The sequence below is a fragment of the Antrostomus carolinensis genome, unplaced genomic scaffold (assembly GCF_000700745.2).
Source record: "Antrostomus carolinensis isolate BGI_N321 unplaced genomic scaffold, ASM70074v2 scaffold24636, whole genome shotgun sequence".
NCBI lineage: Eukaryota > Metazoa > Chordata > Aves > Caprimulgiformes > Caprimulgidae > Antrostomus > Antrostomus carolinensis.
In genome coordinates this window covers 39,787-52,514 of record NW_010324295.1, presented here as the reverse complement: position 1 = coordinate 52,514, position 12,728 = coordinate 39,787, and the positions used below count along the sequence as shown (strand labels likewise).

General features: G+C 35.7%; 1 protein-coding gene across 1 annotated transcript in view; it reads left to right on the top strand.

Moving 5' to 3' along the window:
- Positions 1-324: 324 nt before the first annotated feature.
- Positions 325-12,728, top strand: part of BACH1 (BTB domain and CNC homolog 1) — a 21,126-nt gene continuing 8,722 nt past the window's right edge. The window contains 3 exon segments of the mRNA XM_010170906.2: positions 325-465; positions 9,182-9,479; positions 12,582-12,727. Of these exon segments, the coding sequence (XP_010169208.1) occupies positions 9,240-9,479; positions 12,582-12,727 (386 nt within the window). The 5' untranslated portion in view covers positions 325-465; positions 9,182-9,239.

The window sequence follows — 12,728 nt, the reverse complement described above, 5'->3', positions numbered from 1 at the left end:
TGGTGAGATTTTGCTGCAAAGGAGTTTCTGAAATCAGTTCTGTTTCATTTTTTAGCACTGAAACAAACCAAATCCCACAATATGATTTTTATCCCTGATCTGGAAAGTAAGCGATTAGTGTTGTGTAAAGTAAAGATAAACTGCAAAGTAACATTAAATATTCAAGTAATGTTAAACTGCAAAGTAGTAACTTTTTCTGGCTTTGATATGGACTGCTTAATATCATCTTCTGAGGGAAACTATTCAAACTTTTGCTCTGTAGAAAATGTATATGATCACATGGTATCCGTCCTTCCCCTCTGTGCCCCGAGTTCTCCTATAGCTTGCAAATACTACAACAGTGAATATTCAGGCTTAAAACCTGGAAAACAAATTAAGACTCTCAGCACAGACTTAGAACTTGCCAGACTTCCCGTGATTCTTCTTAATTCGCACTTGTGACTTGACAAGAGTCCAAATGCTGTGGTAAGAATTATGTTGCAGAAATACAACCTAATAATTTTTAAAAAGCTCATTTATGTAATTAAGCTGCGACAATATCATCCAGCTGTTTAGACTAATAAATAATACAATTTAGAATTTTAATTATGAATGTACTGATCATCTGAAGATGAGACTTTATTTTTGAGGAGAAAGCATTGTTCTTATGAAGCAAAGCTTACTTTTTGCCGTTTTTAAATAACTTTTTTCTTTTAAAGTCTCTCTGAACTAAAGACGGAGAAGCAATGAACGTGAACACGAAAATGCTTGTTCATTCCTTGTCAGCATAACATGAATCAGCAGCTATTAACTGCTGTAGGCATTCATCTGTAACATAACTGCATTTCCTTAAAAGGAGAGGTAGCTGGGGGCAAGGACATGGATATAAAACTTGAGAAAAAAGCTTTTGCAGCGTATTTTGAACAAACTCTCTCTTACCCAAACCATCTTGTTCTAGCACTAATAAATTATAGTTGTCCCCTTGTACTTTACATCTGTGGATGGCAGTTTTGTTTTGTTTTTAATAGGATAAAGTAAGTGTAAATATCCACCCTGAGGGAACTGAAGGAGTTAAGTGACCTTCTGGAAGTTACTCCACAGATCAGCATACAAGTCAGGATCAGCACCCAGAGTTTGTTTTTTCCAAGCTATTTTTTGGGGTGTCTGCAATGCCTTTTTTCCAACTGTTCAGGAATGTAAAGTGTTCTAAGAGTACAGATATGGTAGAAGCATGGTGATAGCTGAGGAGATCTTTATTGTGTGCTAGGTGATAAATTAACCTTGCTAGTTTTATGATGATGATCACAACTGAAACTGCATCTGGATGTCCAAGTTCAACCAGTTCAGATAGCAGAGACGGCAAAGGTGTCCCACCAGGGTTCTGCGACTACTGAAAGGGAGCTTCAGTCCATGCTTTTTCTTGTTTCAGGAACATTACCCATGTACAAGTGAGAGTTACTGTGATTATTACAGAGGATTGATGTCCAGTATGGTATTAGCAGATGGTCATTTGCCAAGTAAAGACTAAGGAGTAGGGTTTTGTTTACTTTTTTAGTAAATTGGGTAACTTTTGGGCTGGATCATTTACTGGAAATGTGTGGTAGCTGAAGGTCAGAAAGAAAACTCCATATGTGTAGACTGAGTCAATTGTGATCCACATAATTGGTATCTGAGTCTAGGAGTCAAAGGTTAGCTCTTCTTTTTACAAATATCTGAAATGGATTTATTGACTGATGGAAAATCGGAGGCTGTTCCTCTTAGAAAGAAAGCACTGACCTGATAGGGTGTAACTCCTGTTGCTCATGTATTTTTGCTTGGCTTTTGCTAGTACCATTCGTGTCTTAGTAGAGCTTCAAACAGAAGAACCATAGATCAATTTGTGCTGGTTTTCCCCCCCACTTGCTATCAAATGTATTACAGGTGACAGTAACAAAGTACAGTCCTGTGTTTTATTTGACAGTGAGTCTTTCACAGACAATCACATTAGGTTTGGATGCTGGACTCGATGAATGCAAATGCTTGTGAGTTCCCATTGTAGCTTGGTGACTGTTAGATACTGGATTTTCTTTTCCAGGTCCTTGGATTTACCACCAAGAGTTTAGATTGTAAATCTGGCAAATCAGCTATGTCTTTCCTGACAGTGCAAGCCCTCTAGGTAGTAGAGGCACGACCAGTATTGATTTCCATGAATTTCTGTGCTTTGATTTAGTATTTTTAAGGACACTTGAAACATTCAAACTTGGAATGTTCAAAAAGTATTTTGGTAAATGTGTACAGAAATCACAGATGTATTATAATGTAAATAGAAGCAGAAGTGACAGTGATTTGCACTCTCAAACCTGTATCTCAGTTCCAAGGGCCATTTTAGTGTTCTTTGGCTTTGACTGTTTGTCTTAAAAAGAATCTCAGAGCCTATGGAACTCATTTCTGTGACTCACTGATTCTTTCTAGTTCAGAATGTTCTTCTACTACCACCAGTAGATCTTCCCAGCATTTCTGGTCTCTTTGGCTGTAAAGCATACCCTTTGGTGTGTTGAAATCTCCCCCTTTTCAGTGTTTGTGGTGTTTTGAGTATAAACTAAAGGACACTCAGTTTACCTCTACGTTTTCAGTCTTGTTGTTGAGCCAAGTTATTCTGTGGTAAAGTTCCTGGCAGCTCTCACAGGCAGGCAGAGACACCCCCAGCTGTTATTTTTATCTTCTTTGTTCAGGAAGGACGATGGAAGTATACAATAAACCAGCTATAAGCATACAGAATTGATGTTATCTGACTGTTTTTCGAAGTTACTGAAAAGCTTACTTGTAAACTATATGGCGTTTTGCGGGATTTTCTAACATAGATGCAAAATGCAAGATACTTTGTTTAAATATTTAAAGTAGAAAGACGTTCTTACTGTTAATTCACTTCATTGAGTAATAGTATGTCTTGTTTGTTTCCTCACTTTGGCTGATTTTTATTATCCTCTGTATTTGATGTTCACTATTAATAGAATATTTTGGACAGAGCGTTTGTGTGTTAGAATTTCTCTACAAAAAAGCTGTAATTCTTTGGTAGTTGTCCAGTGGGGGTCTGGATAAGTGGCAGTGATTTGGGATAATTGTTGCTGATGTTAGTATGTGCAGTGAGCTGATGGGTGGCACAGTAGCTTTATTGTTCTAAGGTTTTGAATGTTGTCTCAACATCTGCATCTCATTGCTGTTGCTTCTGGTTCGCCTTACAACTTTGCTATTTGAATGAGATTTCTGTTACCAGCTTTTTTGCTACCACAAAGGACTTAATCATTATGGCAAATGATGAAGTTTGGGCTGAACAAGACACAAAAAGGCAAATGCTCATAATGAGTGTTCTATGTCAGTGTACATAGAGTGTGTGTTTGCTGCCCTTTGCATAATGAGGAAATTACTCCTCAGTGTTCAGTACTTGAGAAAGTGGTACTGTGGCAAATCCTGACTTTAAGAGTGGTTTGCTAGGAAGTCCTACTGTAAAAAGCATTTACTGATTTTATTATTTTAATATATATGTGTATATAATAAAATTTATTTATTATTCATATAAAACATTATTTTTGCATTTACTTATATTACTCAAAAGTATAGATCTTTTTTGTGAAATGCAATACGTAACTCTTTCCAAGACTGTAATTGTCTGAATTTTCAGAGGCATACTTATATGTCAAGGAGTTCTTTTGCCCTGTCATAAATGTATGGAGGTAAGCTGGTTTTTGTGCATGCTTTTGTCAGCTTCAGTGACAACTTGATGCTTCAAAGCTTCCTTCGCTTCTCACACAACAACTTTTCTTGTTGACCACAGGATGTTAGTGCAGACTTTTACGTGTTGCGGTGGTGCTGCTGAGCGTGAAAGCTGCTCTACCTTGTGCCACATCTATACGTGTATGGATGAGAAATACATTATGCTATTATGAGTTTTATCCTGGTAATATATTCCTACTCTTATGCTGTGTTTTCCAAGGTAGTATTATCTACTATTATTTTCCTTTTGTAACTTAGCAACAGTAGCTCCTTGTAGCTTTACCTGGTCTCAGCTGTATGATTATAATATTTTTTTAAGTATCATATGTGACTCTTTAAAACAGAGATTGTGAGGGAAGGAAGCAGAGGATCATTTAACTAGCTTATTTTATTTTACAGTCAGCTAGGAGTTAAAGAGCAGTAGTTGCTGGCAATTGTAAGCAATCAGATGAGCAAACCTGAAGTCTAATTTTAAAGTACCTTACACTTACTATACTTCATTTACTTCAATGTGAATAATATAAGCTAATGAATAACTTTAAATGCATGAGAAAAATGGGCCTTGAATGAGATCTGTATTTGCCAAGGAGTCTTGATAGGCATCTTGCTCTGATCTCTACACTGAGTATTTAAACAAATGTATTCCTTTTAAAAATGTTGTAGTGCTCATTTTCATTAAGATAATAAGTATATGTTCTTTGAAAATGAATATATGTATATAGTCAATTAGACACAGAGATACCTAAATGTACCGAAGATAACTGTAATTTTACAGGTAACCGCTAGGTATAGTTTTCCTATTGAGCTGTATGTTAATAGGAGAACAAAAAAATTGAATTACTTCACTTTGATAAAGCAGAACAAAGTTTTGCCAGTATTTAGGAGACAATACTTTTGCCCTTGAGTAAAACATTTTTTTTATCTTGAGATCACTGTCTGATAAAGACTGGAAACTTCTTAAGTAGCATGCTTGGTTGTGTTTTCAGAGCAGAATTTGATTCATTCAGCTGCAAGTATTCCTTCGTGTAATTTTTACAGGTAACCGCTAGGTATAGTTTTCCTATTGAGCTGTATGTTAATAGGAGAACAAAAAAATTGAATTACTTCACTTTGATAAAGCAGAACAAAGTTTTGCCAGTATTTAGGAGACAATACTTTTGCCCTTGAGTAAAACATTTTTTTTTTTTATCTTAAGATCACTGTCTGATAAAGACTGGAAACTTCATAAGTAGCATGCTTGGTTGTGTTTTCAAAGCAGAACTTGATTCATTCAGCTGCAAGTATTCCTTCATGTAATTTTTATAGTAGCATGTGTGTTTAAATACCTTATCTCTCCACCCCCTGCCCCCCCACAAGACTATGAGATTATTAGGTGTGTGGAATTTCAGGTGAGAGGAATTTGAGATATGCTCTTGTACTGACAGTACTACTTTTCTTCCACTAAGGATTTGTAGTTAGTGAGCTTTCATGTTGTTTCTTCTTTAATCCTTTCAACTGCGTTGTAAGGACTATTTGACTGTTCTAGATTTTGGAAGATCTTTTTGGACTCTCCTTATTTTGATGGTAACTGCTGTGTCAAATGTCTTAAAAATATTCTTGGATGTTTTTGTTTCTTAGCATCTTTTGCATTCAGTCACATAGTAGTTCATTGACACTGATTTAGTGAACAGTGATTTAAATATACAGTCATCTCCTGACTTTTGGAATCCTTTTACAAGTTATCTGTATCTGCTTTTAGTTTTCTTTATTCATTTTTTAAATGAAAATAGTGTGGTAGTATAGGAGTTTTAGTCTGGTTTCCAAGGAAATAATTTGTGCTATTGTGTGTTTTCCTTCTTTTTAGTAGCTTGTTGCTGCTTTTGTTTGAATTGTCTGAGAGGGGAAAAAAATCTGATAGATAATATTTGTAGAAAATTAAATTTTGATAAGTGGAAACCTGCACTGGGAGGAAGAAAACCTAGAAGGGCCCTGTCCTTGTAGGACAGTTTAAGCATGAACTTGAAAGTTACAAAGCTTCTTTAAAAAACACCATTGAACTGTTTTCTCCACACCTTTTCTCCATAAATGTAATTAATTTTAAGAATTTCTGCATGCTCCAGGAGAATAATTAAAGTAGGAGAAAAATTAAACTCTTACAAAAGAGATGTACTTTTTCTCTTTGGTACAATGCTAAACCTTGTTGCTGTTGTGGATGTGTGTATAACAAATCTACTTTGTTTGTCTGTTTTGTACTCGCACACTGCTGTGGAAAATCTAGTTGTCTGTCATGACAAATACTATCATAAATGTGGTACCATGCTGTTATTACCCAACTGGAAAACAGAATTAAGACATTCACAAGTTTGACCTCTGTTAGTACTTCTCTAAAGTGTTACAGCTTTTAACAGTGGTTACATTTTCTCTTTCCTGTTTGATGCTTTTTGTTTTCACCAGCATTTTCAGTCTTCTGGTTCTTTTCCTTTTGATTTCTCTCTTTATCATGTATGATGGTAAATAGATTTTACAAAGAAGACTGAGAGAAATTTAGTGTTTGAGTGTGGTGTGTGTGGTGGGTTCTTTGTTGGGTTGGTTTTTTTAAAGGTTCTTTTACACTTTGAAATGCTTAATGATATGCTCCATTTTATATTTTGGATACCTCAAAAACCCTTGCAGCCTGTTTAAATATAGTGGGGACATAGCATGGCTGATGAAACCTTATTAGGAAGTACAACAAACTCTGAGTAAAGTGTTAAATTGGGTTATGCTCAAATTGAATCTCTGTTTTAACTTCTCAAGAAACAGAAGGTAGTGTTTCAGTGTTCACATCTAATGTTTTTTGGCAGCAACAACAGCATTGGAAGCTCACTCTCATTGCTTCAAGTAGGATCACCTGCATGCTGTTCTGAAAGCATGTTCTGTGCCTTGTGGAGATCAGGATTGACTGTCCTCTGCATATTTATATACACTACTGCTCCTCTTAGTCTTCCATGCTATGAAGGTGTAATGAGCTGAATTCAGTATTGGAACTGAGTATTTTATAAAGGAAAACCTAAGAGCAGCATATATGATGTAAGAGTTGTCTATCTGAGGGTTGGGAGAACTTGAGACTTCAGAAGAAAAAAGAACCTTTAAAGGCTTGTCTGTAACTATAGTCTCCCTCATGAGTTTTGCCTAGGGGTTCATCCCAAAATATAGTCTGGATATAGTCTTCCATTTTGTCCTCTGTTGCTCTTTATGATTTTTTTTATTTTATTTTTTTTTTTTTTTTAGAGCTTCTGGCAACAAATACAGCGTCAGACTTTGTTAAACTGTGTGTGCTGTAACATTTGAGGAATATGGTAAGTTAAGGATATAGAGTAAACAACTTAGGAGTACACAACTTATAATTGGACTGCTTATTTCTCATAAGCTATTACAAGAATAGAATTTTATTAATAACTCAGAGATAATTATTTCGTAATTCACATTTAAACTCATTGGAAATTAAATATTTGCTCTGTAGTCTTGTTATTAGGGATATGAAAACATTTAAACTGCTTTTTTGCTTCAAAAATTAATCCCTTTGGGGTTAACAGTGCATGGTATGGCTGTTGCTTACTGGGGAAAACTCTGATGTGCATATATTTTTTCTTTTTCCTCAGAACATTTAGTTTCACAAAACAGAATCTTATATATTTAAGAAAATGCCCCACACCAGACTTTCTTTGCCTTTGCCAAGTTATGATCTGTACAGTTATGACCTGTAAAGCTGACTGTGAAGTTCAGTGTACAGTGTCCCATGAGGTGGTGGGTAAGGCAGATAATGCTGATGCTCTGCACTTCACCAGGGTCCAGACTGGTGCTGTGCTGCTACTGCCACTGGAAATGTGGATCTCCTTCTTCTCTCTTTCTGTTCAAAAGATGACTAAAAATGCCTGTATGCCATGAAAATAACTGAGTAGTGAGTAACCAAGAGTATAGCTGGCAGGGTTGTTGGTTTTTTCCCCTCTGTGTTTAAAAATGGCCATGCCCTCCTCCCTCCCCATGTTGTGAAAGTTTCCCATATTTGAAAGCTGAAGATTTGCATTGGCTCCAGTTTTATTGTTGTTGGGAGCTGGCATATCATAACAACCTCTGTTGAGCAATGTAATGACCGGGTAGTCCTGTGTCAGCTGAAGTGAGTCTCAGCAACTGTGTTCAGTTACAGTAACTCTTGGGAAGAATAGTCCAGTGTCATCTAAATGCTCGGTTTGTTAAGGTAACACTTTTCCTAGTAATACCTTATTTTCCTTGCAAGACAGTTCCAAATCTGGTTATGTGGTTTCTTCATTGAGCTTTAGATGCAAGGACATTTCTTACTAGGCTTTTTTTTTTTTAAAAAAAAAAAAAAAAACAAACCCCAAACAAACAAACAAAAAATCCAACCCAACACCCCACCCCCCCCCCGAAAAAAAAAAAACAAACCCAAAACAAAACAAAACTTGAAGAAAGGCTCAATCCAAAGAAGGTGGGAATTTAGAAATACAGTGTAAAGATTTTGAAATGCTGTTAAAATTTGCACTCTCTAGGAGGGCTGACTTCTTCCTGGCTCAATTTCCACACCCCCTCCCCCTCCCCCCCAGATACTAGAAGTTGAGGAATATCTTCAGGACAGTTATATGTAAGTGTATTTCAAGGTTTTAAATCTTTTAAATCAAGTTTTACTGTTTATTATCCAATAAATACCGTTATTTCAGAACTAATGCTCTGTCACAAAAGAGATTCCATTGCCAGGTGATCTGAATCATAGTGATCAATTGGGAAAGCAAACTCTTAACAAGCATGACAATTCAAATAGTGATGAGCAGGAGAAGGAATTAGAGAATTAAGGCAGGTGGGATGTAGGAGAACAAATCTGCTTCAAAAACAAAACAACACCCTGCTAGAGAGAAAATGAGAGTATTTTACCAATCCCCCCCGAAATTAGCAGGCAAACTACTTTTAGGCAAACTACTTTTGAAAGAAGATAGAACTTATATTTTAGTCTGTACTGGGTGAATCAGTAAGTAGCTTACATAGTATTTTGGTGAATTTTTGCTTAATGTATCTGTTTTTTGTTTCTCTTTAGATTTTCATAGTGTTGGAGTTAGAATATACTGATAACTAAAAACAAAAGCTAAGATAATTTTTAGGTGTTATGGTGAAGTTATGACTCTTAAACACGTGCTGAGGAAAAATTTGTTCTTTATCACTGAAGTCACATGAAAAATGGTTCCCTTTTTTGGTCTATGAAACTGCTAAAGCAGTACTTTAAGATGTACATACTAAGGTTTGGGTACTTCAGACACTCATAAGCATGTATTATGTACTAACATACATGGAATATTGAGTATTAGCCTTAAAAAGAATTAGATCAGGCACTGCATGTTTAACAGTGTGCTTGTTATATTTTAGTAGCAGGAAGTTCCTGTTGGATATGACTTTTGTGTGTACAACTTGTTTTTTCTTCCTCCAGATTTGAAGAATAGAAGCATGCTTTCCACTGAGACTTACACTACCACCTGTGATACAGAATGTCTCTAAGTGAGAAGAATAGTGTGGTTTTTGCATATGAATCTTCAGTACACAGTAGCAATGTACTTCTCAGCCTTGATGATCAGAGAAAGCAAGATATTCTTTGTGATGTTACTATTTTAGTGGAAGATCAGCGATTTCGGGCTCACAAAGCTGTGCTTGCAGCTTGCAGCAGTTACTTCCTTTCAAGAATTGTGGGACAGGTGGATGCTGATCTTATCATCACTTTACCAGAAGAGGTGGGTGCTGCTCCCTTCTGTATTTTACCTGCACATGCTTCCAATCTGTTTTTTCAGTTCTGTTTTACAGTAGGCTGATACTTAACTGAGAAGTTAAGGTAAGAGAGTTAAGAACTGAGGAGAAGGAATTTCTAAGTTGTAAAGCTGCCATTGATTGAGGTAGAGGCTGAACAGATCAGAGTCTGTATCACAGACTGAAGATAAGTGGATGCTGTCTTGGGTGATGTCTAGGTGAGAAATTTGCAGTTAGGTATATATTACATTTAAAATTGTGCACCTGTTTCAAAGCATGTAAGTTTGTCAAAAGCAGACCTTATATGGTAAATAGGTATTGCAGAACTAGTTGTCCTATACGAAAAGAGAATTCTTTTGGAATAATAAATAAATTAAAGCTGTAAGTGGTAATACCTTTAAATCGGTATCATTAAGATTTTGGTTTAGATTATTCAGTAATACACCCATTTTTTATATTCCTTGCTTGCTGCTTGCTGTTAACAGTTTTCTTCTGCTCAGTTCCCCATCCTTTTTACGTACTGATCATTAGCAGCTTCAGTCATCTTTGCTATTCTCTGTTGATCAATGAATTTGTTACAGAATTATGTTACAGCATAATACCACTATGTCACTTTTCCTCAATCTTCTTACTGTATCCGCGTCTTCATTTCTTCTTGTACTTTTTCCTAGTGGCTTAGTTAGTTGGTAGCCTGAACGTCTCTCAGGTTAAAAGAGAAGTAACAATGGGAGCTGATGTGGAAGGGGAGTAGGATGCTGGAGGACACAAAGCCATGTTTTGGAGCAGAAGATGAGGATTAATGGCATGTGAAACTTCTGATGTTGAAGAGATAATTTTGCTTTGGGATGATGTAAAAAAAATAGGATATTGGAAGAATAAGAAATGTATCTCAAAGTTGGAGGGGAAAAAAGTCTCTGGTGCAAACAAACAAGAGTTCCAATGAACCCATGAAATAAACCTGAGATAGAAGGGACCAGAGTTTGTAAAGATGGAGGAACATAATAACCCTGATATTTACTACAGTATAGACTTAAGAGGACTCTCAATGTAATTTAGTATTGCTGACTTAAGAACTGAATCTGCTGAAGCAACAAGCAAGCCCACTAACGCTAAATCTCACCTCTTAATCATTTCATCTGATCACTTGGTAAAAGCACTTTAAGACTCAGCAACTTGAACTTCTCTTCTGGGAACTGCTAAATATTTTGAAATGAGTCAGTTTATGAAGCTGCATGTTTGAGAGAGGCAAACACTGATCACATGGATTGACATGTGATTTTTTTTTTAAAATCTATTTAATCTTCGAAATTATTTGAAGTTTAAAATAAAAGGCACTCCTCCACAATCTGAGATATCAGATTTTTTTTTTTTAATTGAAATACTTCATATATATTATATTGTGAAGACTAACTACTGACATCTTGGTGTAGGTTCTGTGTTTTTTGTCTGCCAGTGTTTTTACTCTGAGTTAGACTTTCAGCCAAATACAAATTAATTAAATGGCTACTGCAAGTGTTGCTTTTCTAGGTCAGTCGGACCAAGAGTCTTTCTAGCAATCTATCTTGTTTAAGGATAGAAATGTGTAGGAGAAAGTAAAAGGAGTACAGAGTGGTTTTTTTTCCCCTCTCAGTCCTTCCAGTTTTTAGCAATAAGTGTTTCTACCTTATATAGAAAGAATGTACAATTTTGAAGTATCATTGCATTTGGTTTTTTTGGTTTCAGGGGGATTGGACTAGGTGAACTTTCAAGGTCCCTTCCAATCCCTAACATTCTGTGATTCTGTAATATCACTTGTTTATAAACCCACTGTAATGATTTATTGACTACACTTAAGTTTGAAGGCTTCTTTCCAGCTCATGGATAAACTGTCTTTTACACTCCCCTTCCCCACCTTATTAAGGATGAATTAATGTGGTGGTGTAATCAGTGGTCTTATCTCCAGAGCATATTTCAAACGCTATTTTAAGAATTCTTTAGACAGGTCATAAGAGTTTTCAGACAGTTTTGCTAAACTGTCTATGTGCAGATCTCTTCAACTTCCTTTCATGTGGTATTTGTTTCTTTAAAAAAAAACAAACAAACAAAAACCAAAACAGCCAACCACTAAAAAACCGAACAAAACAAACCCTCAAATTATTCCTAAATTAAATTACATGTATAGTTAATTTTAACTTGCTGGCAGAAGAATTTGGTGTAGTTTCGGTCCTGTTAATTTCAATAAAGGAGGGGAGCAGAATGCAGGCTTGAGTAGTAATAATGAACATTGCTTTATCCTTCACTTGCAGAGAAAGGCTAAAGGAAATGTCATGCAATTTGTAATATAGTGATCTGTTTACAGCTTTCTACCTAATTCCTTAGTAATTTTTTGATGTGTAGAAGTTGATCTTGTTCAGTTTGTAACAATACAGTTTTTGTTTATCTCTGTATTCCTTGTTAGGCAACTGTTGTGCAGTAAAAACTGAGATGATAATGATGGAAATGTTCAAAAAACCTACCTACTCCAAAGAGGCTTTAAACTGAGAATAAGTGCTTGTAGTGTACAATTTGTGGGTACAATTCTTTTCATGTGTGGGAGGAAGAAGAGTAGGTGACTGTAGTAATAAATAATCATGTGTCGTCAAATTCCATTTTTTTTTAGACTTTTTTATATCAGTGATGCATAAGACTGAGCAAATAACAGGAATTGCTCTTTAAAGGACTGATAAAATACCAGCAGCATTTTGATCTTATTGTAGAGTAACTAATGTACAACTTGGGTTTGAAAGGTATCTTTATAAAATCGGAATGTAATTGCTGGTTTTCAGTATACAGCTATACTTTTCACTTGTTAGTACTGTATTGTCAGAACATTTTAAGAGATTGATCAGTGAATAAGATAATTGCTGTAAAATGTACAGGATGAAATTGTATCAGATTTGTTTCAGAATGAGCGTAGCTACATTTTCTCTGTGGAACACATCTGTTTTTGTTTTGTATTGCACTCTGTCCTGCTGGCATGGCTTGCTCACGGGTAAATTTGGGTTCTGTTTATTTCTCTATTTAATACCATATTGGCCATACTAATTTTTTTTTCTTTTTTTTTTTAATAGGTAACACTTAAAGGATTTAGTCCTTTGCTTCAGTTTGCATACACAGCTAAACTTATTTTAAATAAAGACAATGTGTCTGAAGTTTGCAAGTGTGCTGAATTTTTGGGTGTACACAACATTGAAGAGTCTTGCTTTCAGTTTCTCAAA